Here is a 25,908-nt window from a genome sequence, read left to right as displayed (position 1 = left end):
ATAGTTTTAGGAGACATACTCCTCACATAATTTCCAAAATTCATGCTGCAGAATACTAATTGATTTCAAAGGAAGAAAAAGTTCCTTTACAATGGAGAAATCTAATAGAAACCAGTCTACCAAATTACCAAACTTAACATTATCAATACTGGGACAGACTGACATCATGGGCCCCCTAATATGATGCACTAGGAAGAACACAACATCATCTATGTAGAATTCCTTCCCAAAAAGTTTTATCTGGCTCTAAATATGATGAATCCAAATTTCAGGACATACTACAAAGCAACTAGCCTGCATTCTTAGAAATGTCAATGATGTGAAAGACAAAGTCTGAGATTAAATGAAACTAAAGAGATAAGAAACTAAATGCAATGCATGAACTTTGATTGGATTCTGAACTGGAAAAAAAAAATCCAAAGAACCATTTGTAGATAATAATATTGTATCAATGTTAAATTTTGTGAGTGTAATAATGGTATTGTCTTTAATATTTGTTCTTAGGAGATACATGTTATTCATTGGTGAGAAGGTTGTATGTACATATATTCTATTAAAGTTTACTCAAAATGTCTAATGTACTTAAAAGTGATTCAGCAATATATATATATGTAAATTATATACATTTATTTTGAATATACATTATATACTGTATCACATAATATATATTATATTAACACACACACATATATATATATATGTTATTTCCCTCTTTAACCTCAGCATCATTGACATTTAGACTACATAATTCTTTGTTGTGGAGTGTTGTCTGATACATTGTAAAATGGTTAGAAGCACCCGTGGTCTCCACCCAGTAGATGACTATAGCATCCCTCTCCAATTTTAACAAGCAAAAATATCTCCAGACTTTGTAATATATCCCTTGGGGAAGGGGTACAAAATTGCCACGGATATATGTATATGAATAGCTATACATCTATATAGAGCTAGGTAGTTATCAAGAGAAAGCAAGATAGGTAAATAGATAGTTGATAGGCAATAGATAAAATATATCAAAATACTAATACTTAGCAATTAGTAAATATAGGAGGAGATATAGGTGTTCACTACATTATTCTTTCCAAAATTCTGTGAATTTTAAAATCTTACAATAAAATATCGGTTAAAAAGAAAAACTGAATCAAATAAAACATCAACTAGACTGGCCAAAAGATGTGATCCAAAAATAAGAAGACAAAGTAAGAGCATGAGATACAAAACAGTCTGTATCTGTCAGTCTGACTCTGACCCACTTTCCTTCTCTCACCATTTACTCTGATTTACTTTCGATAGCCAAAGATCACAAAAAAATCTGTCCATATATTTTTTCTATTTCTTATACTTTTAAGTTATCCAACACAGAGCAGTTACCTGGCACAGAGGTGGCCACCAAACACAAGCTGTCGTTGCCACTGTGAAACATTTAGGGCCAGCCTCATCCCTACTCATGCTCTGCTTTGGGTTTTAGAAGATGGTGTTCTATTTATGGAAAAAAAACTACTATACAAATAAAATAACCCTACCCTGAAGAATCAGTCTAATTAGTGAGTACACATTTCCAAGTCAGCCTGCTTGGGCCCCCTTACTCCAATCTTCTCTCTTTTTCTTCCCGTTTTCCAGTCTCTCTTCTCATGCTAAAACCCTGAGTTTAATAAAAAATAAAAATAAACATTATTCAAGCTGCTCTTTCCACACTTAAGGCTCTGGTAAGGTTACTTAGCTTCAGCTACTTTTAATTCCATCATTTAAGCTAAAGATTAATAATTTTACCAAGCTGCTTTTTAAAGAATCAGATTAATGTGATTAAAAGAAGAAAAAACAGTACAATATGTTCAGCTGAATTGCCTGTATTTCTCTCCTCTGCTCACTCTCTGACCACTGAGCCCTGTGGCCACCTATAATCTCTCAAGCACAAAATCCACTCATTAGCTTTCCCATGCATTGGAATTCACTTATCTTGGTTCTCTGACTTCCTGAGACCCTCTAGTCTTTCCATTTTTCCTCCCTTTCTTCTATTACTCTCAGCTGTTTTCACTTTTTTTCTCAACCTACTTATATTTCATGTTCCATCTCTTTAACAATGTTTTTAATAAATAATCTAAATCCCATTGTCCTTTCTCTGAAATTGCCTGGGAAAGACACTGTTCTTGGATCCATCCCACTCTTTTACTGTCTTTCCCTTCAGACTCAGGCTGAGCACTGCTGAAAAAATATGATCTTAGATATTTTTATCTAAAAATCTCAAAACAGGGGGGCTTCCGGCTTTAGTAATGGGATGTGTCTTAGTCTCTTTGGGCTGCTGTAACAAAATACCATCGACTGAGTGGCTCATCAACAACAAGTATTATTTCTCACAGTTCTGACAGCTGGGAAGTCCAAGATGATGGTGCCAGTAGTTTTGGTGTCTTGTGGGGCCCTGATTTATGTGTCATAGACATGCGCCTTCTCATTGTGTCCTCACATGGTGGAAGGGACTAGGGCATTCTGTGACGTCTTATACGGCCACTAATCCTAATCAGGAGGTCTCAGCCCTCATGACCTAATCACCTCCCAGGTCCCCACCTCCTAATACCATCACCTTGGGGATTAGGATTTCAACATATGAATTTTGAGGGGACACAAATATTCAAACCATTGAAACATTTGACATTTCCACCTTCTCTTCCTTGAAGTTCTCCATAAACCTCAAAGACAATAAAAAACAAAAATTACAAACTCTATTTTGGAAAAACTAAGGTCATCCTTTTGTTATTTTATAACTTTATTGAAGTATTATTGAAGAACAATAAACTGCACATATTTAAAGAGTGCAATTTAATGAGTTCTGACATATGCATGCACCCATAAATAGCACCACAATCAACATCACCCTCAAAAGCTTCCTTTGAAATCCATCCTTCATCGTACCTCATTCACAGTTAATCTCAACTCTGTTTTCTGTTACAATAGATTAATTTATATTTTATAGAGTTTTACTTGAAAAGAGTCATACAGTATATATTCTTCTTGATAAAACTTTCTTCATTCAGCATAGTTATTTTGAAATTTGTAGGTGTGGTTGCTTGTATCAATAGTTTATCTCTTTGTATCGATACATAGTATTCTGTTGTATGGATGTACTATAATTTGTTTATCCATTCACTTATTGATGGACATTTGTTGATGGACAATTTTGGCTACAAATAAAGATTCTATGAACATCTGTATGCAAATATTTGTAAGGATCAATGCTTTCACCTCTCTTGGACAACGACTGGGCTGTATGTTTAAATTTTAAAGAAACTATCAAACTGTTTTCCAAAGTGGTTGTGCTGTTTTACATTTCCACTACCACATGATGAGAGGTCCAGCTTCATCAACACTTTGTATGGTCGATTTTTAAATTTTTGTTGTTCTAATAGTTGTATATTACTATCTCATTGTGGTTTTAATTACCATTTTCCTAATAATTAATAGTATGCAGTAATTTCCTTTGTGCTTATTTCCTATATGTATGTATTTCTGTGAAGTGTATATTCAAATCTTTTGCTTACTTTGTTGGGTCATTTGTCTTATTATTGAACTGAGGAAATTCTATACCTAACACAGATGTACATTTTTGGCAAATATTTTCTCCCAGCTTATAAGCTGCTTTTTCATTTTCTTTATACTGCATTTTGAAGACTAAAATGTTTCAATTTTTATAAAGTCCAACTATCAATATTTCCTTTTATAATTTGTTTTTTGGATATTATTTTAGAAATCTTTGCTAACCCAATATCACTAAATTTTCTCATATTTTCTTCTAAAGTTTTAATAACTTTACCTGTTACATTTAGAGCTATAATACATTTTGGATTAATTTCTACATGTGATGAGAGATAAGGGTGGTTGAGTTTTGCTATTTTTTGTTTATTTACATATGGCTATGCAATTGTTCTAGCACAATTTATTGAAAAAATTGTTTCCCCATCGACTTCTCTTAGCACCTTTGTCAAAAATCAATTGGCATTTTAATAATAGTGAATATTCTTTTACTTGAGCATGATATATCTCCATTTCTAAGGTTTCCTTTAAATTGCCTCAAAATACTTTGTAGTTCTCAGAGTATAGCTCTCACAACTTTTGCCTCATGTTTCATATTGTGTTGCTATTATAAATGGTTTTTGTTTTCCAAATTCAATTTTTATTTGTTTTTAGTACTTAGAAATATAATTGATTTTGTATATTGGCTTTATGTCCTGCAATCTTGCTGAAATAACTTGTTAGTTCTAGTAGTTTTTTGCAGTACCTCTCTCTGTGTACATGTACATACACACACACACACATTATCTGAGGATAAAGATATTTTTCTTTTTCATTTCCAACCTATATACGTTTTATTTCTTTTTACTGCCTCAATGAACTTTCTGGATACTTCGGTACAATACTGAATAAAGGTGGTAAGAGATAAGCCACAGACTGGGAGAGAATATTTGCAAAAGACAGTTCTGATAAAGAACTGTTATCCAAAACAAACAAAGAGCTCTTAAAAGTCAATAACTGGAAAACAAACAACTCAATTAGAAAAATGGCCAAAGACCTCAATGGACACCTCACCAAAAAAGACATCAGATGGCAAACAAGGATATAAAACAATGCTCCATAGCATATGTCATCGGGAAAATGCAGATTCCAACAATAAGATACCATTACATACCTACTAGAATGGCCAAAATCCAGAACAATTACAGTATCAAATGCTGGTGAGAATGTGGAGCAACAGGAACTCTCATTCATTTCTGAAAGGAACGCAAAATGGTACGTACACTTTGGAAGACAGTTTGGTGGCTTCTTACAAAACAAACATGCTCTTATCATATGATCAAACAACTGTACTCCTTGGTATTTACCAAAAATAGTTGAAAATGCAAGTCCAACAAGAAAAGTTGTACATGGATATTTATAGCGCCCTTATTCATAACTGTGAAAACCTGGAAGCAACCAAGATGTCCTTCAGGAGGTGGATGGATAAATAAACTATGGTATATCCAAACAGTGGAATATTATTTAGCACTAAATCAAAATAAACTATCAAGCCATAAAAAGACAGGAAAGAAACTTAAATGCATAATTCTTGGTGAAAGAAGCCAATCTTAAAATACTACCTACGGTATGGGTCCAACGGTATGACCTTCTGTAAAAAGCAAAACTATAGAGACAATAAAATTATCAGTAGTTACCAGAGGCTGAGGGCGGAGGGATGAATAGGTGAAGAAAAGAGAATTTGTAGGGCAGTGAAAATATTCTGTATCATCAATCATAATAAATGTGCCACTCCGGTGGAAGATGTTGATAATGGGGGGGGGGCTATGCCCATGTTGGGGGGCAGGGAGTATACGGGAAATCTCTGTAGCTTCTGCTCAATTTTGCTGTAAACCTAAAATTGCTCTATATATAAAGCATTAAAATAAAAAAACAAGTCTAAAAAAGAAATCTAACCCTGTATTTCCCCCAGAAGTGCTAGTTCTGTATTTGTTAATTCAGTGTTCACAGCGACTTTATAGAACATAACTACTACAAATAACTAAAAATCAACTGCATTATTCTGGTTCATAAGGAAATTTCCTGTTGGTTTTGGCTCTTTCTTTACTTGTCCAGGAAAAATTTATCTGCTTCAGATAGTCCATGGGAAACAGACCAATACAGCCGATTCTCATTATTTACAGTAGTTGTGTTCTATAAAGTCACTGTGAACACTGAATTACCAAATACAGAACTAGTGCTCTCAGGTAAAATACAGCATTAGGTTCCTGCAAACCTCTAGTCACAACATGTTTATCAACCAAAATGCCATTTGCATTATATAGGTTCCGCTACCAAAACAAGCCCATCTCATCAGCATTGAAAACTTACACTTCCACGTAACTTTTTTTCTTGTATAACACTTAGCAAGTATTCTAAAAATTCTTTCACGGTCCCCATATCTGCAGAGAATACCTTGCCTGAGCGTTTAACATTTTTCACGCTGCACTGCCTTTTGAAAACTGTGAGCCAGACAGCACTAGCTGAGAAGGGCTAACATTTTTCTGACTCTGGGTAACATGATCACAACATTTTTGGCTTTAAGCCTCACAACAATGCTGCCCATTACACCTTTTATCAGTTTTCATCTCATGAATGCACATTTTAGCCACGTTTCCATCTCTTCCATAGCTTCATCATGCACTATAGCTGTTACATTAGCATTTTAAGAGAATTCTTATGTACACATCAGCAAATTTCCTCTTTGTTTTTCTGGATATACTGTATTGTTGATGCATTAACATTGGATTCAAGGCCAAGAGCACTATAAATCATGCCTGAAGAAGGTTATCTAACCTTCATCAACCAAATTTATGGTTATTTTTTCCATAAAGTGCATCACAATCTTCTTCTGCTTAGGAACACTAGACAGTACTTCAGTGTTACATTTGGGAACCATTTTAAACAGTGAAATTACCAACAAAAGGCACCAAAATGTGAAAAATGTGGCATTAATTAGACCACAAAAGGGACACGAGTTTACAACACGAGAGCTGAAACAAGAAGGCAGAGTATCAGCTTGTTCACCTTAGCTGGAAACATGCACATTGAGAAACTAAAATGTTCAGCCACTCTGCTCATGTCCATGAATGACCATGAAGGTATTCCACGTGTTTATTTGGGGTTACACATACGTTTTAGCAAGTAGACAAATTCACAATTACAGAATATTCAAATAATGAGGATTGGCTGTATCTATGAAAATACTCTGCACGAAAAAAGGAAAGAAACTAGAAAACTTAATAGGTGATAAAGAGTACTCATGAGAGAAATTTTCTCACATAATAGATAAAAATGGTAACCAGACATTTCTCCATAAAATTTTATGAAGCTCTTTTCTCTGTAAAACAAAACTTTACAGAGACTCACAACTTTGTAGAGAATCAAGAATTTAGGAAAAGACAAATGGATAAAGAAGATGTGGTATATATATACAATGGAATATTACTCAGCCATAAAAAGGAATGAAATTGGGTCATTTGTAGAGATGTGGATGGACTTAGAGACTGTCATACAGAGTGAAGTAAGTCAGAAAGAGAAAAACAAATGTCGTATATTAACGCATATATGTGGAACCTAGAAAAATGGTACAAAAGAACCAGTTTGCAGGGCAGAAAGTGAGACACAGATGTAGAGAACAAACGTATGGACTCCGAGGGGGGAAAGCGGCAGCGGGGTGGGGGTCGTGGGATGAATTGGGAGATTGGGATTGACATGTATACACTGATGTGTATAAAATAGATAACTAATAAGAACCTGCTGTAAGGTTTCCCTAGTGGCACAGTGGTTAAGAATCTGCCTGCCAATGCAGGGGACATGGGTTCGAGCCCTGGTCCAGGAAGATCCCACATGCCACAGAGCAACTAAGCCCACGAGCCACAACTACTGAGCCCACGTGACACAACTACTGCAGCCTATGTGCCTAGAGCCCGTGCTCCACAACAAGATAAGCCACCACAATGAGAAGCCTGCACACCGCAACAAAGAGTAGCCCCCGCTTGCCACAACTAGAGAAAGCCCACGCGCAGCAACGAAGACCCAGTGCAGCCAAAAATAAATAAAATAAAATTAAGTAATTAAAAAAAGAACCTGCTGTATAAAAAATAAAATAAAATTCAAAAAATAAAAGAATGTGTGTATGTGTGTAACTGAGTCACTTTGCTGTACAGCAGAGATTGGCACAACATTGTAAATCAACTACATTTCAGTAAAAAAAAGGTAATAATAAAATATGGAAACAAAATGCAGTGCTAAAACTGGCCTGAACTCTTACAAAAAGTAATCAGACAAAAAGGCTGAGTATGGGGCAGAGAATACTCTTCTATATTAAAAGAAACTAAAAAGACCTAACAACCAAACATGTGAACCTTGCCTCCTGAACTGAAATAAAAAATTCTGTAAAGACATTCTTGAGACCAGTAGGGATGACACGACTGAATGGCTGTTTACTTCCTTGGATGTGATGTGGTGCTTTAATGGTGTATGTAGAGTGGTATCTCTCAGTCTCAACACTCTGGAGACAGATAATTCTCTCTTCTGGAACTTTAGCAGCATTTCTGGCCGCTGCCCACTAGGTGTCAGGAGCACCACACCTGTTCAGGTGCAATAAGCTGAAAAGTCAGTGCCGGTTTAGAATTAGGAATGAAGGTTGCATCACATCATGAATTTACTAAAGAAACACCTTAACATGGTTAAATGGTGAATTTTATGTTACATGAATTTTTTCTCAATAAAAAATGTAAAAAAAAAGAATTTAGGAAAAACACAGTGATGCAGCAAAAGGAGATGAAATATGGAAATATAAAGCTTAAAATAGAAATGAAAAACTATGGAAAAAAACTCCAGAAATGAAGTTGAAATTGGAATGGGGAAAAGAGAATAGAGACACTGCTGGAAACCCACTAGGGAAATTGAACATAAAAATAATAAAAGCAGCATAACCAAATTGAAATAGAGAGTTAAATTGAATTAGGAAAATAAAAGATATGAAAGGCATAGGAGACAATGCTTTCATTTTCTAAAATATCTAAATCATAAAATACAAATATTTAAAAATACAATTCAAGAAAATTTTTGTGAAGTAAAAAAATAAATGAATCTAGAGACTGAAAAGACAAACTTTGCCCCTGGTAAAGTGACACAGAATGGCCATATAAGAATATATCTTAGTAATGTTATTAGATTAAAAACATAAAGAATCATGTGGTTAGAGAGCAGAAAAACGACTTATAAAGCAAAAAAAAAAAAATTCCATCTGGACTTAACACATTTCTATAGCAATATTCAATGCTAAAGTTTGTGAAGCAACACCTACACAATCCTTCAGGAAAGAAGGAATCAACCAAGTTATATACCCAGCCAAATGGTTATACAAACACAAAAGCACAGTGTAGAACATGCAGAAAATCCAAAGAATATCAGTCCTAGAAAATCTATGGCAAAAGAATTGGCAGTGAGAATTGAAGCATTTTAATTGTAGACTATGATGAATACAATTATGAGGATTAAGGTGACAGAGCAAAATTCAAATGCTTAAAACATGCCCTGACAATGCAGAAACAAATATAAGTAACAAAAGTTGACAGGAAAGAAGGAGAGGAGTTCTGTAATGCTGACTTTCTCATCTTTGGTATCTAGGAACAAAAATATTTCACTTAAATAAGAAAACCAGGTGATTTATAAGTACATTTAGTTGATGACAGTAATTACCAAGAATGATAAGATCAACTAAATGTAGGTGGAAGAAAAGAGAGAAAGAAAGAAGGATCAAGAGTAAGTAGTCAGAAAAATTTCATTATTGCCCACAGTAGGTAATTATTACCTGTGGCAGATAATCAAATTCAATGTAAAAACACAGAAAATTAAGGATGCTATACAAAGTTATAGATATAAAACATAACCTCTAGAATGAAACCACAGTTTTCCTAATTATTAATAGACATGTGCATGACAAAAATAAAATATACAACACAGTTTTTCAAGGCTATAAACCCATCAAGTTTAACATAAAATTAGATGTAGAATCCATACCAAACATTGTAGTCACAACAATAAATGTAAATAGACTTAAACTCACTTACCAAAAAAATCTTAGAGACTAGATAAGAAAATCAAAGTTCAAGTCTATGCTATTCACAAGAAACATAGGCAAAGCAGAGATTCAGAATATTTAGAAAGAAAAGTGTGGACAATGGCAAATGGGGCAAATAAAGCAAGTAAGTAAAGCGTGAGTTGTAATCTCAATATCAGAGAAGGCTTAATACAGACAAAAAAAAGCATAAATCATATAAGGGCACTCATAACACCACGCAATGTAACTAACACAGAAGATACAATAGTTATAACGATGTAACTTCAAAAGAAATAAGGTCAACCTTCACAAAGCAAAAACTACAAGTGATTTAAGGAGAAATAGAAAAACAGAAGCAGTAGGAGACATTAGTTCACGTTTCCCAGTCCCTATCAGATCACTGAAAAAATTAAGATATGGAGGATTAAAAATAGCATAATCAATAAAGTACATCATATTAATATTGCACAGACTCTATTCTGAAAAAACATGAGCCTTCTTTCCAAATGCCAATAGAACACTCACATACACACAAAGGTCACATATCAAGACTTAAAGAAAACTAATTTCAAAAATTAGAACTAGGGGCTTCCCTGGTGGCGCAGTGGTTGAGAGTCCGCCTGCCGATGCAGGGGACACGGGTTCGTGCCCCGGTCCGGGAAGATCCCACGTGCCGCGGAGTGGCTGGGCCCGTGAGCCATGGCCGCTGAGCCTGCGCGTCCGGAGCCTGTGCTCCACAACGGGAGAGGCCACAACAGTGAGAGGCCCACGTACCGCAAAAAAAAAAAAAAAAAATTAGAACTAATACATTATTTCCTAAACACAATCCAAAAAAATATAGAATACTGGTAAGAAAACTAAACATCCATGGTCTCTTAAAAATTAACACAACATGTAAACACTATGTCAAAGAAACTTTAAAGAATTGCTTAGTGATGCAAAAACCTGATCAAATGGAAAAACTTTTATGTTATTGAATAGGAAGTCTGAGCATTATAAATATGTCAATTCCCCTAAGCAATTCAATAACTATAATGCAATTCCAAAGTAGCAACAGGATTTTTAAATTAGATAGGACATGCTAAAATCATATGGAAAACTAAAAAGCATGAACAACTGGCAAAATTTTGTAAAAGAAGAGTCATAAGGAAGACTAAACTTTCTATTTACAAACTTCATAAGATTACAGTAATCAAACAGTATGTTACTGGTGCATGAGTAGAGAGATACATCATTGGATCAGAATAAAAAGACCATAAATAGACAAGTGTATATTGGAATTTTATGATGAAAACGGCATCTCAAATCAGTGATGCAAAGTACAATAAATGCACTAAAACCTCATCAAAACACAACACAAATTCAACCTCTTCTAAAAACTGCTTTTTATTCACTTCACTCTTAGCACATTTTTCTTATTCTTCTGAATTCTTATAGAAACTTTTGTCCAGATATTTCATTAAGTATTTTAACTCATATTGAATAATTTAAATATTTCATTGTCATCTCTGACATATTAATGTCTATTTCCTGTGCTGGCAGTAAATTATGTGAGGTCATGAACCATGCTTTATCATTCTTAATATCCCGTCTAACAGTTCATTTCACATAATAAGGGCTCAGCTTTTTGCAGACCATGAGAAACTTCTTGAACTTTCAAAATCTCAGTTTAGTAATTTGTATAATGAATTATACAGATTATATAGACCAGATGATCTTCAAGGCCTGTCTCAGTACTAACTCTCCAATGTCAATTTAATCATTGAGTATTACTCACATTTGCCACTAGATGGTACTGACACCAAATAAACACTGCTTGAGAAAACTGACTTTTTTTTAATTAAGTGAGCTGTAAAAGTAAATTATCAGAATAGGTAGCCTATTATGTATACCAGTTATAATTTGTGAAAAATCAATTACAGAGAATCATAGAATTTTTTCTACTTTTTTAAATGGACAGTTATTTGCTAATAAACAACAATAAGTATCCTCAAAACCCACATTTTTTGCAGTAATGTTTGTGAAATCAACCGAAAATAACTCGTTAAACAAATGCTTACTGAGTTCCTACTCTGAACACAAAAATATGATGGTTGTTTGAGACTACACAAAGGTAAATCATGCGTGGATGCTCTTATAAAGAAAATGAAATACAATTTTAAAAAACAAAATACAAATTGAAAATGAGTTTATTCAGAGGCTGCAGATATTACTTTCAGGTCAGAAATCAGCACTCGTCTTCATGGGGAATGGGGCATTTTATTTGGGGGTTATGGGCTCAATTTGTTGTGTCACATAAAAAACAAAAGCTTGGGGCTTCCCTGGTGGCGCAGTGGTTGAGAGTCCGCCTGCTGATGCAGGGGACATGGGTTCGTGCCCCAGTTGGGGAAGATCCCACAAGCTGCAGAGCGGCTAGGCCCGTGAGCCATGGCCACTGACCCTGCGCGTCCAGAGCCTGTGCTCCACAACGGGAGAGGCCACAACAGTGAGAGGCCCGCGTACCATAAAAAAAAAAAAAAAAAAAAAAAGCGCTTGTTATAGCAGATAGTAGAGGATATTGAATATAAAACAAAGGTCTTTGGACTTTATTCAGACAATGAGATAAAACTGAAGACTTTTCCACACAGAGTTTCATGATCAGAGATATGTTTAAAAGTTATGACTTTCTGACTGAAAGTGAGGGGATGAAAAAGGTATTTCATTCAAGAGAACAGGGGTAGCAATACTCACATCAGACAAAACAGACATTAAAACAAAGACTGTAACAAAAGACAAAGAAGGGCATCATATAATGATAAAGGGACCACTACAGGAGGATATTACACTTGTTAACATATGTGCACCCAATACAGGGGCAGCTAAATATCTAAAGCAAATATTAACAGATATAAAGGGAGAAATTGACAAAAATACAATAATAGTAGGAGACTTTAGCAGCCCACCAACATCAATAGACAGATCATCAAGACAGAAAATCAAAGACGAAATAGTGGTCTTAAATGATACAATAGACCAGTTGGACTTAATAGATATCTACAGGCCATTCCACTCAAAAACGGCAGAATACACATTGCTTTCAGGTGCACATAGAACTTTCTCCGAGATAGATCACATGCTAGGCCACAAAATACATTCTCAACAAATTTAAGAAAATAGACTATACTCTAAAGCTATAGTAACCAAAACATCATGGTACTGGTACATAAATCAATGAAACAGAATAGAGAGTCCAGAAATAAACCCACACAGTAATGGTCAATTAATCTACAAAAAAGGAGGCAAGAATATATGGAGAAAAGATAGTCTTCAATAAGTGGTACTGGGAAAACTGGATAGCTACATGTAAAAGAATAAGATTTGAATATTTCCTCATTCCACATACAAAAATAAACTCAAATTGGATTAAAGTTCTAAATGTAAGACCTGAAACCATAAAACTCCTAGAAAAGAACATAGGCAGAACACTCTTTGACATAAATCACAGCAATATTTTTTGTAGATCTGCTTCCTAATCCAAAAGAAATAAAAGCAAAAATAAGGATATGAGACCTCATTAAATTTAAAAGCTTTTGCACAGCCATGGAAACCACTGACAAAATAAATATGCATCTACTGATGGGAGAAAATATTTGCAAATGATATGACCAATAATGGGTTAATATCCAAAATATAAGAACAGCTCACATAACTTGGTATCAAAAAAACCAAACAACCCAATTAAAAATCGGGCAGAAGCCTGAACAGACATTTTTCCAAAGAAGATATAAAGATGGCCAACAGGCACATGAAAAGATACTCAACATTGCTAATCATCAGAGAAATGCAAATCAAAACAACAGATATCACCTCATACCTGTCAAAATGGCCGTGATCAAATAGAAAACAAATAACAAGTGTTGGCAAATATGTGGAGAAAAAGGAATCCTTGTTGTATACCATTGGTGGGATTGTAAATTGGTGCAGCCACTATGCAAAACAGCATGCAGCGTCCTCAGAAAACTAAAAATAGAACAACCATATGACCAGAAGAAAATGAAAACTAATTCAAAAAGATACATGCACCCAAATGATCATAGCAGCATTATTTACAATAGCCAAGATACGGAAGCAATGTCAGTGTCCATCAAAAGATGAATGGATAAAGAAGATGTGGTACATATATACAATGGAATACTACTCAACCACACACAAAAAGAATGAAATTCTGCCATTTGCAACAACGTGGATAAACCTACAGAGTATTATGCTTAGTGAAATAAGTCACACAGAGAAAGACAAATACACTGTGTTGTCACTTATATGTAGAATCTAAAAAATAAAACAAATAAATGTGTATAACAAAATTAAGACAGATTCACAAATATAGAGAACAAAGTGGTTACCACTGTGGAGAGGGAAGGTGGGGAGGGGCAAGATAGGGGAATGGGATTAAGAGATACAAACTACTATGTATAAAATAAATAAGCAACAAGGATATATTATTGTACAGCACAGGGAAATATAACCACTACGTTGTAATAACTTTAAATGAAGTATAATCTATAAAAATACTGAACCATTATGTTTTACACCTAAAACTAGTATAGTGAGCCAACTATACTTCAGTTTAAAAAAGGTTATATCTGCTCCCAAAAAGACTACATGATCTCACTGATACATGGACTCTAAAATAGCCAAATTCAAAGAAGCAGATAGTAGAATGGTGTTTGACAGGGCTGATGGAAGGGGCAAGGGGGATGATCAAAGTGTACAAAATTACAGTTACGCAAGAAAAATAAGTTCTGAAGATCTACTACAGAACAGAGTGCTCAGAGCTAACAATACTGCATTGTATACTTAAAATTCTTCTAATAGGATAGATCTATACTAAGTGCTCTTACTAAAAAATAACAATAATTAATAATAACAACAAAAAGGGGGTGGGAGGAAACTTTGGGAGGTGATGGTTATTATGTCATGGCTTTGATGGTGGTGATATACTTGAGGTGTACACATCCCCAGACTCATCAAGTTGAGTATATTTAAAGCAATTTTTATAAAAGATACATCTGCTGGTGGTGTGGTTATTTGATGAGAATAAGAGAAAGGAAATAGGGCTACTGGTTGAAGGGATATGACAGTACATTCTTGTGAGAGATTCTGATGGCTTAGAGATGAATGATGGCAACAGGGATTGAGGGGTATAGGCCATCAAGGAACATAGTAAGGGATGGATTGAAGTGGAGAGCGAGGAAAATGAGAACAAAGATAATAACTGGGTAATAATTGGAGAAAATGAGTTAGTTTTATTTTTAAGAGTTACGAAGATATTAAAATGATTAATCTGAACATCCTGAGTTTTAGAAGCTGACACTACAGCTTCTCTCTCCACAAATCCAGTATTTTTTTCTGCTCAGCGACAGCAACAGCTCCCCATTTCTGTTTTTGTAGCATGCTACATGTTCGCTGATGATTTAAAAAGCTACTAGATTTGTTGAGTAAGCATTATGATTGCAGCGTCATCTAAAGCAAACACTCATAGCCAAGTCTTTCTTGAGTCTGTTAGTAACAGCTACAGAACTGTACATCTTTAGGATTCTTCTCATAACGAAACTTCTCAAGACATTTAGAGTAGTATTAGAGAAATACCCTGTATAACCTTCTTAGTTCCTTTCCTTTTACTCAGAAGCACAAACTCTCCCTTAATTCAGTTCAGGTTAGATTAACACTGTTAATCAGGCATCAACTATATGCCAGGGGCCGTGTTAGACTCTCGGGAGACAAAGATGAATAAGACAAGTTCCTGTTCCTTTGATATCAGGAAAGAGAATGCAGGACAGCTGATTGTGCCTCAGACAGAAAGGGAAGGGAAGGTTCCTGAAAGAGGTGATACCTAAATTGAGTTAGAAGAATGAAAAAAACAAAAACAACCCAATCACATAACTGGAGATGGCAGGATGTTTTAAGCTCAGGAAATAGCCTGAACCAGACAGGGATGCCTAAAACAGCATGTTGTGTTTATAAACTACAAGAAGTTTGAGACCAAAAATGTTAGGTGGGAATATCACTGATGCTGGAGAAGTAGGTGCCGAGGTGGGAAGCATGGGCAGGAACACAGCAGAGAGCTTTACGACCCAGCTAAGGACCTCGTCTTCATAGGTGGTGAAGAGAAACAATGAAATGTTTTAAAGAGGAGTGTGACAGGAGCACAGGAGCATTTTCATGTAGGGGGGAATAATTTTACCTTGGAAACAGGCAATACAGCATTTATTAAGCAGAAAAGCAGGAGAAAATATGAGGTACATAAAAAAAGGAGGAGGAGGACCAGAGAGAGGAGGACGAGACACAAAAATCTTGCAGTGCGTCCACTCCTAGACAAACACTTCTTCTATTTTGTATCTATATCTCTAGATTTTTTTCGTTTTAGATTATTATTGTCCACATGGCCTCAGCCCACCACGGGAACATTTCAGTGTCTCAGACTAATCATGAATCAAAAGAGAAACGCTCCAAATGTCAAATATGTTTTATGTAGAGTTATAATAACTGCTTTAGTATGCTCTCAGTTCTGAGCCCTACCGTTACCATGACAACCTTCACAGCAAAGGCAGGCTGATGAAGTTGTTCTGATCCAGAAGCTTTGCCTCGCTCTTTGATGCTTTAGATTTTTTAACATCAAATAAACCACAGCCTTTGTGCATACTCTGTTATACATTAGAAACATTAATTTGCCTGAATTTCATATTGCAATATAACTTGTTTACCCTGTGTATACACTTACGGGGTCATAACCAGCCCAACCCACAGAGGCTTCTGGGCCTCAGAAGAATCTGTCAATAAACAACAGGGAAAAAGGAAAATCGTATTTTGCCATTCATTGTTATTCTGCCTTGGTGTAGTATCACTAGTACAGAATGTAGGAAGCAGGTTAAAGAACAGCCGCCTAGTTCTCTCCAACTATATTGGGCTATTAAACCTTCATCTGATTAATATCTGACCATCTACTCTCATCTCTGCATCCTGAACATTATTAATGCTTCCTCCTTTTATCTCTCTTCATGAAAGTATACATATACCATATATTCATGTATTTTATGAGATCATACTGTACATCATTTTTGTAATTGCTTATTTGCAAATTAATTTTTACCCAATAGTATACTACGAGCCACTTTCCGTGTCATTTTTTTTAGCTACAATATTTTCCATCACAAGGACATTTTTCTCTATCCAAGTATATTTTTTAACATGCTGGGGTTTTCTTTATTCATTTTTTTCTATTATAAACAACATTGCAATGAGAATCTCCTTAATTATTCCCACATGTATGCATTTCCTTACTATAAATGTCTAAATTGGAATTATTATACTACAAGTTTTACTTTACTCCCAGCATTATTAACCTTCTCCACGTAACATGCCACTCTAATTCTCACTACAAGCGGCTAAACTCATGTGTTTTGCCTATAAAACTTTGTCCCAAACAGAAACAAAAATAATCCTTTATTGAACACTTACTCTGTGCTGAACACTAAATTAATTACTTTACCTGTATTCACTTATCTTCAAACCAATGCAATGAAGTAGGTACAGTTATTAGCCTCGTTTTACAAATGAGGAAACTGAGGCACAGAAAGATTAAACTTGCCCAAGTTTACGCAGCAGGAACTAGTTTCAAAGTAGGTAGTGTGGCCCCAGAACCTGTGCTTTTCAGTCACTGGACTTTATTTGTCACGATTGGCTACTTCTCATCATTCAGGCTTTGCGTAAAATGTTACCTCCTCATAGGCCTTCCTAGACCACTGTTACTAAAGTCTTCCATCATCAAAAAGTCTACAAATAATAAATACTGGAGAGGGTGTGGAGAAAAAGGAACCCTCCTACACTGTTAGTGGGAATGTAAATTGGCGCAGCCACTATGGAGAACAGTATGGAGGTTTCTTTAAAAACTAAAAATAGAGCTACCATACAATCCAGCAATTCCACTCATGGGTATAATACCTGGAGAAAACCATAGTTCAAAAAGATGCACCCACCCCAGTGCTCACTGCAGCACTATCTACAATAGCACTATTTACAATACATGGAAACAATCTAAATGTCTATCAACAGATGAATGGGTAAAGAAAATGTGGTATTTATACAATGGAATATTACTCAGCCATAAGAAAGAATGAAATAATGCCATTTGCAGCAACATGGATGGACCTAGAGATCATCATACTAAGTGAAGTAAGTCAGACAGAGAAAGACAAATATCATGTGATGCTGCTTATATGTGGAATCTAAAAAAAATGATACAAATGAACTTATATGCAAAATAGAACAGACCCACAGACATAGAAAACAAACTTATGGTTACCAAAGGGGAAAGGAAGGGTGAGAGATAAATTAGGAGTTTGGTATTAACAGATACGCACTACTATACATAAAATAGATAACCAACAAAGATGTACTGTATAGCACAGGGAACTATACTCAATATTTTATAATAATCTATAATGGAAAATAATCTGAAAAAAAAAGATATATATGTATGTATAACTGAATCACTTTTCTGTACACCTGAAACTAACAACATTGTAAATCAACTACATTTCAATAAAAGAATAAAATATTTCCTAGCCACATGCTATTATCATGTTGCTCATTTACCACTTGCCCTGCCTCGCCCCACTGCCCCACATCTAGTCTCCAACAAATAAATAATGAACATGTGCCAACATTCATTTAACCTGTTAGTAAGAAACAGGAAGACAAAATAAATTGTCCCAACAGCATTAAGGAACAGAACTTTACACAGGAAACGAATACCAACATAAGACTACTGAGTTAGATATAAGCCTGGTGAACTTTTCACAGCCCAATAAACCAAATCAACTTTGGTTCAACTTTTCTAAAGAGGCTGCAGAATTACAACATCTTGTCAATGTCTGCAGGTTAACTGATAACTATATAGGGCTTTAAATTCTGCAGCTTTGTTGTAAATTGTTGGTCAAATATACGGCAACGTTCTCCAAGAAAGCTCCATTAGTATCAAACAGGCTTATTAAAAAAGGCTTTGGCATAATATCAAAAAGTCAAGAAATTGTCATTCTGCCTTTTTTCCAAGTTTGAAAAAACTTTTTTAAAATAGAACAAGAGCTCTATTCTTCCTATACAGAGAGGATTGCTTATTGGCTTGTCATCTTGGACCTGGAGCTCAATGTAGCACCCATGAGAATTGGGTTGTCTCCATCCAGCAGTAGAGGGGAGCGATGGGGGAGGATTTTTTTTGGTAAGCATGAGCATCTTAGAAAATTTACCTTAGGAAATACGGTACATGGGGGTTCTAGGCAACCAAAATGGAGTAATGTAGTGGGCATTTGCAGTTCTGAGCAGCCAAACTCAAACTGCTCCCTTGTCTTGATAACAAAAATCCCAATTTCTTCTGTCTGGAATGATCTTTGCCCAGTTAATCAGATGTCTTGCTCCTTCAGCTTCTTCACATATTTGCTCCAACGTCACTTCCTCAGTGAGGATTTTCTGGAACCTCATAATTACAATTTGAAATCTTGGGCTTCCCTGGTGGCGCAGTGGTTAAGAGTCTGCTTGCCAATGCAGGGGACACGGGTTCGAGCCCTGGTCCGGGAGGATCCCACATGCCACAGAGGCTAGGCCTGTGTGCCACAACTACTGAGCCTGCGCTCTAGAGCTCGCGACCCACAACTACTGAAGCCCATGCGCCTGGAGCCCATGTTCCGCAACGGGAGAGGCCACCACAGTGAGAAGCCTGTGCACCACAACAAAGACCCAACACAGCTAAAAATAAATAAATAAAATTTCAAATCTTGGTGGGGGGCTGGTGGTGGAATGAATTGGGAGATTGGGATTGACATATATACACTAACATATATACACTAAACTAATACGTATAAAATAGATAAAAGTTCAATGGCCCACAATTTTTACTTAATGTATTACATGAAATTTTCCCCATGACAATAAATATCCTTCTAAAATATGAAACAAAAAAATAAAGTAAAATTTCAAATCTCCACCAGCACTTTCCAGTACTCTTCCATACACTGTTTTCCCCATAGCACTATTGCCACCTGAATTGGTATACATATTTGTTTCCTAGGGCTACTGTTGTTACAGTATTAACTAATTTGTTAATTAATTAAAACTTAACTAATTTGTTAATTACAACAAACTTGATAGCTTAACACCACAGATTTATTTTCTTACAATGATGGCGGTCAGAGGTCCAAAATCTGGTGCCTCCTTTGGAAGTTCTAGGGCAGAATCTTTCCCTGCCTTTTCCAGTTGTTGGTGGCTCCAAGCATTCCTTGTTTTACGGCATCGTAACTCCAGTCTCTGCCTCCATCTATCTTCACATGGCCTTTCCCTCAGCCTTCTCCCCTTCTCTCTCTTAAAGGAACATATCATTGGATTTAGGGTCCACCCAGATAATCCAGGATGATCTTATCTGGAGATCTTTAATTTAATTACATTTCAAAGACGCTTTTTTCCAAATAAATTCACAATCACAAGTTCCAAGTTGAGGATGTGGACATATATTTTGAGAACCACCATTCAACCCACTACATTATGTATGTATGTATATATGTATTATAAATGTAAAAATATATTGTCTGCTATCTGTTCCTACCTACGAGGGTGACAAGTTTTTGTGTTTTGTTATTGTTATATCCCTATCACTTGTATCTAGTACATAGCAGATACTCAATAAATACTAGTTGAATGAGTTAATTAATATAGTCCCTTTAAAAATATACTGCATGTATAAGTAATATTTTTTTATTTGATGAAGCTTCTTATAAGCTTGGTTGATTATAACTAATCCTGAGGGATTATAATTAAATCCTGCTAAAACTGACTACCAGAGTTTATATTACGGTTACCTAAACCCACGCAGGCTGGCTCAAAACTTATCACTTGCTTTATGCATCTCACCTTACAAATAGCTCTCTTCTGTGTGCATTTATCCATTACACTGCTATTAAACATCTTCTCTCTGCTGAGGCTGATTCCCATCTTGGTCTGATCTGTACCGTCTACTTTTCGGAGGCCATGCATTTAGATATTCTTCTCACAAAGAGGTCAAGGCTACATTTTGCTGATTCCCATCTGCTCTTTGAAACACAACAGAATTTATGAAGAAATTCTACTTCCATGCTCTCCCTCATTCAGACACTTCTGAAAATAATAAAGAAACAAGCATCCCCTTCTATCGGGAGTCTCCCAGCTTATATACACGAAGCTCAGGCAGTGTGGACAGTTTCAGACAGGTCGAGGGCACAATCTTCCCCACCAGTTTCCTCGTGTAAACCCTCACCAACCTTCAGCTTGCTTAGGTCTCACGCTGGTCAACGTTTTTAACAATGAAGATCTTTTGCATCATGCCAGGTGATCTTCAAGACCACTGTGTAAAGGAAGCAGAGTGAGCATCATTATTCCTATTTTACACGTGAGGAATCTGTTTCAGAGAGTTTAGATGGTTTGTTTCAGCTCACATGACAAAAATATACCTGGGAATAAAACTCAGATTGTCAGCAACCAGTTGCTTGTTTACACCCCTCATTTCCTGATTTCTGCTAAAGGTGTCTTTGCCTGTTTTTCCGTGTACACATTTCATAGCCCTATATGACTGTACTGTTATGTTTTGAATCATCTGAATTATCTCAAAAATAATCACTTATCTTTATATGTTTGGGTTTTAAATGGAAATACATTTATAACCACTTCTTTATGTATGAAGGGACCAAAATATGTTCTAGGAGCAAACATTAAATCATTTCCATTATAAGAATCATGCCCTTTTGTATCTTTATTCTCTAAAGAGGTTTGCATTTTACCTTTGTTTCTTTCTTTCCTGAGGAGTATACTTCACATGTGTCCATTTTTATTTTATTAACAGTTCTCTAGATATAGTAATTGATTATTCCAACCACATCCCTGCACAATTGGCTTCCACACTAGGCTTGCTAAAGAAGCATGTTTCCTCTCTGGGGAGATCCCATGAGCTAAGAAAGGACCTAGGGCTTAGAGTGAGCGGATCTGGGTTTTGACCTCTGCTCCCCACTGTCTGTGGTTATTCATTATTTACTTCCTTCTGTTCTGGAAGTTTGTAAAATGCAGCAAAGAGCCCACCTAATGGCTCTTACTTCAGAAGAAAGAGAAAACGTTCTTGAAAGTATTGTTTGTGAAAGAGGATGCAAATTATAAAAGCCATTCTGTTTTAAACTGCTCTAATGGAAGACTTAAACTCCCACTGACATCAGCATGTTACATTGAATACAACTTAAACTATAGCTCCCTTTGCCACTGTCAGAACTATGAATCGAGAGTGGGCATATCCATGTGCCCTTCTGCAGGTGTGTGGGCTCATTTTATCAAAAAGGTAAGGCGTACATGGGTAGGGTGTCAGATAAACAAGTAGGAGAGTTGAGAGACACTGTGGTATAGGACGAAAATCTGTCAATTCCTAAGACTGGGCGAGTTATGTGTATATGAGGTGAGGGAGTGAGCCCAGAGGAAGTAAAAGAAAACTGAAGAGGAATGAGGGAACACTGGGATCAGAAGAAAGGAGGACTGTGAGGGCAAGCTTCCGTTAGCAAATAATATATGAGATGATATTTATTTATCAGCTATTATGTGCTCATGCACTCGAGGATACAAATAAACACACTGTGACATCTAGGAGGGAAATATGAAATTCAACACAAAACAACGGAGTAAGTTATGTAAGAAGACAAAATATCATTGGAAAAGGTCCAGTTCACTTACGGATAACAGAAAGCACTCCAGCTGTTTGAAGCAGAAAGGTACTTAACGCAGGGAAATTGGTGCTTACAAAAAGTGCTGAAAGGCGTAGAGGAACAGTCTCTAGTCTCTGCCACCAAGACTGACTCCTGGCATAACATCCAGAATGGACTGTTGAAGCAGCTGCTACCTCTGTCTCAGTCAGGAAACTGAGAAGTCAGGAAGCTGTCAGCAAATCTGTTTCCCCCGAGTGTTTAATGCTTGCTAGATAAAACAGCTAATTCACATGCTGCCATCTCTCTCTCCCACTTAACTCAGGAATTTACTCACAGTCTTAGAAACCCCATTTTGGATCAGAGCCAAAGGGAGTTCTCTATTCAAGGGGTATGCCCTTAGAACACAGACTGATGCAGCCCTCAGGACACAGCCAAGAGCCCCCGGTTAATGTGGATGTGGTGAGGTCACAGTAACGTGCGTAATATCCAGGTGAGGCATTAAAGGAGAAAGGATGGAGGACGGAAGAGCAGGCACCAAATCAAACTACTTCTTTCTAATCAATTATAACAGAACCGCCAGATCGGGTGGCCTGGCAGTAAGCCAGTTTCTTCAGAGCCTCTCTGACCTCTCGGTTCCTTAGACAATAAATGAAAGGGTTAAGAGCAGGGGTAACAATGGCATAGAAGATGGAAATAACTTTGTTCATGTTGAAGGCATGAATGGCTCGGGGCCAGACATACATGAAAACAGTAGCTGAAGAGAAGATGGTGACCACCACGAGGTGGGAGGCACAAGCAGGAAACGCCTTCTGCTTTCCTGTGGGCATGCGTAGGATGGTGGCCAGAATGCATCCACAGGACAGGACAGTGAGAGCAGGGGGGGAGAGGAAGATGACCAGTGCCGGGACAAAGTCCACCAGTTCAGCTGTGGACATGTCTGTGCAGGAGAGCTTAAGTACTGGACAGATATCACAGAAGAAATGATCGACGATATTGGGGCCACAGAAGCTGAGGCAAGAGATGAAGTAGATCTTAGCCAAGGAGATGCCAAAGCCATTGGTACAGGAACCAAGAGGCAGGAGGAAGCAGAGCCCATGGCTCATAATGGTGGGGCAGTGCAGTGGGCGGCAGGTGGCCACATCACGGTCACAGGCCACGGCAGCCAGGAGCACACGTTCTGTGCACATGAGTGCAATGAAGAAGTAAAGTTGTATCATACAGTGAGTGAAGGAGATGCTGTTGCTCACGGACCAAAAACTAAACAGCAACCTGGGTACAGTCACAGAGATGCACCAGGTCTCCAAGGACAGGCTGGCCACCAAGAAGTACACAGGCTCGTGCAGTGGCAGGTTCTGCTGCACCAACACGACGATGATCACATTTCCAGCCACTGTCGGAATACAGGCCACGAGCAACATGAGGAACACTGCTGCACGCACACCCCAGTTCCCAGGAAACCCCACCAGAATGAACCTGGTGACCCGTGTCTGGTTCTCCACTTCCATATTGGAGACACAGGGCTTAACTCTCCTGGGGGAAAAAATCACTTGGTCAGACTTCCACCTTTTGCCTTCTCTGACTAGTAATAACAGCAACAGATACCATGTTTTAATAGTATATTATAGGCTAGATCATACACTGGGTACATTATGCACATAATGTAGTTTGATTCTCACACAGCCTCTTTACACATGTTATTATACCCATCTTAGTAATGAAGAAACTGAGCTTTGGAAAGGTACTAAGTTACTTAACCACATTCCCACTGGCAGCAGGGCAGGAATCACATTCAAGTCCAAGTCTAAACAACATGCTCTATCTAATATCCTACACTGCCCTTCACAACCACACCCAAATTAAACAGTATCGAAGCACCATGTTCCATGTTACCATTGCCAATTCTAAAGGATACACCTGGCTTTCTTGGCCTTTCATCCACCCAGAGCTCTGGAAATTCTACCTTTACAATTCATTTATCCCTCACATACCAATACTTTCTTCCCTCTACAATCCATGGAGATGGAGTGAAACCTGTCATGTTCTGTGAGGTGCATGAGAAGGTGTGATGAGGACAGTTAGGCTTTTCAGTATTAAAAACCTGGACCTCAGTCAAGTACCAGGTTTGCCCAGAGATTGCGATATGAACCTTGAAATCTTATCCTCTCTGAAACCCAATTTCCTCTTCTGCAAATGTCAATGTTAATATTTATCTAGCTTATGTCAACATGGATCAAAACCCAAATGAAATAATGTAAATAAAATTTTATATAAACTCTAAATGACAGTAAGTGTGAAAGGGCTCTTACCCCATATTAGGGCATTAAAAAGTAGGGATGGACTAATAGTAGTGAGGAGAGTAACTGCTATGGGCCAAGCAGAATGGTGAGCATACCTGAGCTTCCTCTTGGGGAGATTTAAGTCCTTGGGGGTGGAAGTGAGAGTCTCTCGGAGGAGATTTTTTATAAAATAAACAAACAATAAGAAATACATAATAAAATATGAGACATTTTCTACAAAGGTTAAAAAACTGAACATGATACTCATGTGATTGGGGAAGGTCTCTCTGACCTCTGGGGAGGTAACATTAAGAGAGAGAAGGATGCCAGGGCCCCAGCCCATTGAAGAGTGAGGTGGGAGGGAGCTGCACTGAGATGAGGCCAGTGCTGTGCTGTGATGGATGGGGGAGGGAGCACAGGAATAGGTGGGAAAGGTGGGCAGGGCCAGCATGAGCAAGACCCCATAGGTCGTAACAGGGGATCCGAATAGTGGTCTAAAAGCAATGAGACAGATAGCTCCAAGATGGCAGAGGAGTAAGACGTGGAGATCACCTTCCTCCCCACAAATACATCAAAAATACATCTACGTGTGGAACAACTCCTACAGAACACCTACTGAACGCTGGCAGAAGACCTCAGACTTCCCAAAGGGCAAGAAGCTCCCCACGTACCTGGGTAGGGCAAAAGAAAAAAGGAAAAACAGAGACAAAATAGGGACGGGACCTGCACCAGTGGGAGGGAGCAGTGAAGGAGGAAAAGTTTCCACACACTAGGAAGCCCCTTCACTGGCAGAGATGGGGGGTGGACGGGGGGAAGCTTCGGAGCCACAGAGGAGAGCACAGCAACAGGGGTTCAGAGGGCAAAGTGGTGAGATTCCCACACAGAGGATCGGTGCCAACCAGCACTCACCAGCCCGAGAGGATTGTATGCTCACCTGCCAGGGCAGGAGGGGGCTGGGAGCTGAGGCTTGGGCGTTGGAGGTCAGATCCCAGGGAGAGGACTGGGGTTGGCTGCGTGAACACAGCCTAGTGCGCCACAGCTAGCCAGGAGGGAGACCTGGAAAATGTCTGGAACTGCCTAAGAGGCAAGAGACCATTGTTGCGGGGTGCACAGGAGAGGGGATTCAGAACACTGCCTAAACGAGCTCCAGAGACGGGTGCAAGCCGTGGCTATCAGCATGGACACCAAAGATGGGCATGAAATGCTAAGGCTGCTGCTGCAGCCACCAAGAAGCCTGTGTGCGAGCACAGGTCACTCTCCACACCTCCCCTCCTGG

General features: G+C 37.5%; 1 protein-coding gene and 1 long non-coding RNA gene across 2 annotated transcripts in view; both read right to left on the bottom strand.

Annotated features, from left to right (window-relative positions):
• Positions 1-25,908, bottom strand: part of LOC109549748 (uncharacterized) — a 339,321-nt gene that overhangs the window by 31,229 nt on the left and 282,184 nt on the right. Inside the window, exon 7 of the long non-coding RNA XR_012334133.1 lies at positions 20,938-21,020. This is a non-coding gene — a long non-coding RNA (uncharacterized lncRNA). The remainder of the gene's footprint in view (positions 1-20,937; positions 21,021-25,908) is intronic.
• Positions 22,911-23,861, bottom strand: OR6B1 (olfactory receptor family 6 subfamily B member 1). The gene has a single exon (XM_004326619.4). It carries the CDS (start codon positions 23,859-23,861, stop codon positions 22,911-22,913), a length of 951 nt encoding a protein of 316 aa, XP_004326667.3.

The sequence above is a fragment of the Tursiops truncatus genome, chromosome 9 (genome assembly GCF_011762595.2).
Source record: "Tursiops truncatus isolate mTurTru1 chromosome 9, mTurTru1.mat.Y, whole genome shotgun sequence".
NCBI classification, from domain to species: Eukaryota; Metazoa; Chordata; class Mammalia; order Artiodactyla; family Delphinidae; genus Tursiops; species Tursiops truncatus.
Note: the sequence above shows the minus strand (reverse complement) of the source record. Positions and strands in the feature narration are given on the sequence as shown.

What these genes read in the sequence shown, in the direction of transcription:
- OR6B1 (XM_004326619.4), bottom strand. Translation starts at nt 23,861, where the DNA reads ATGGAAGTGGAGAACCAGACACGGGTCACCAGGTTCATTCTGGTGGGG.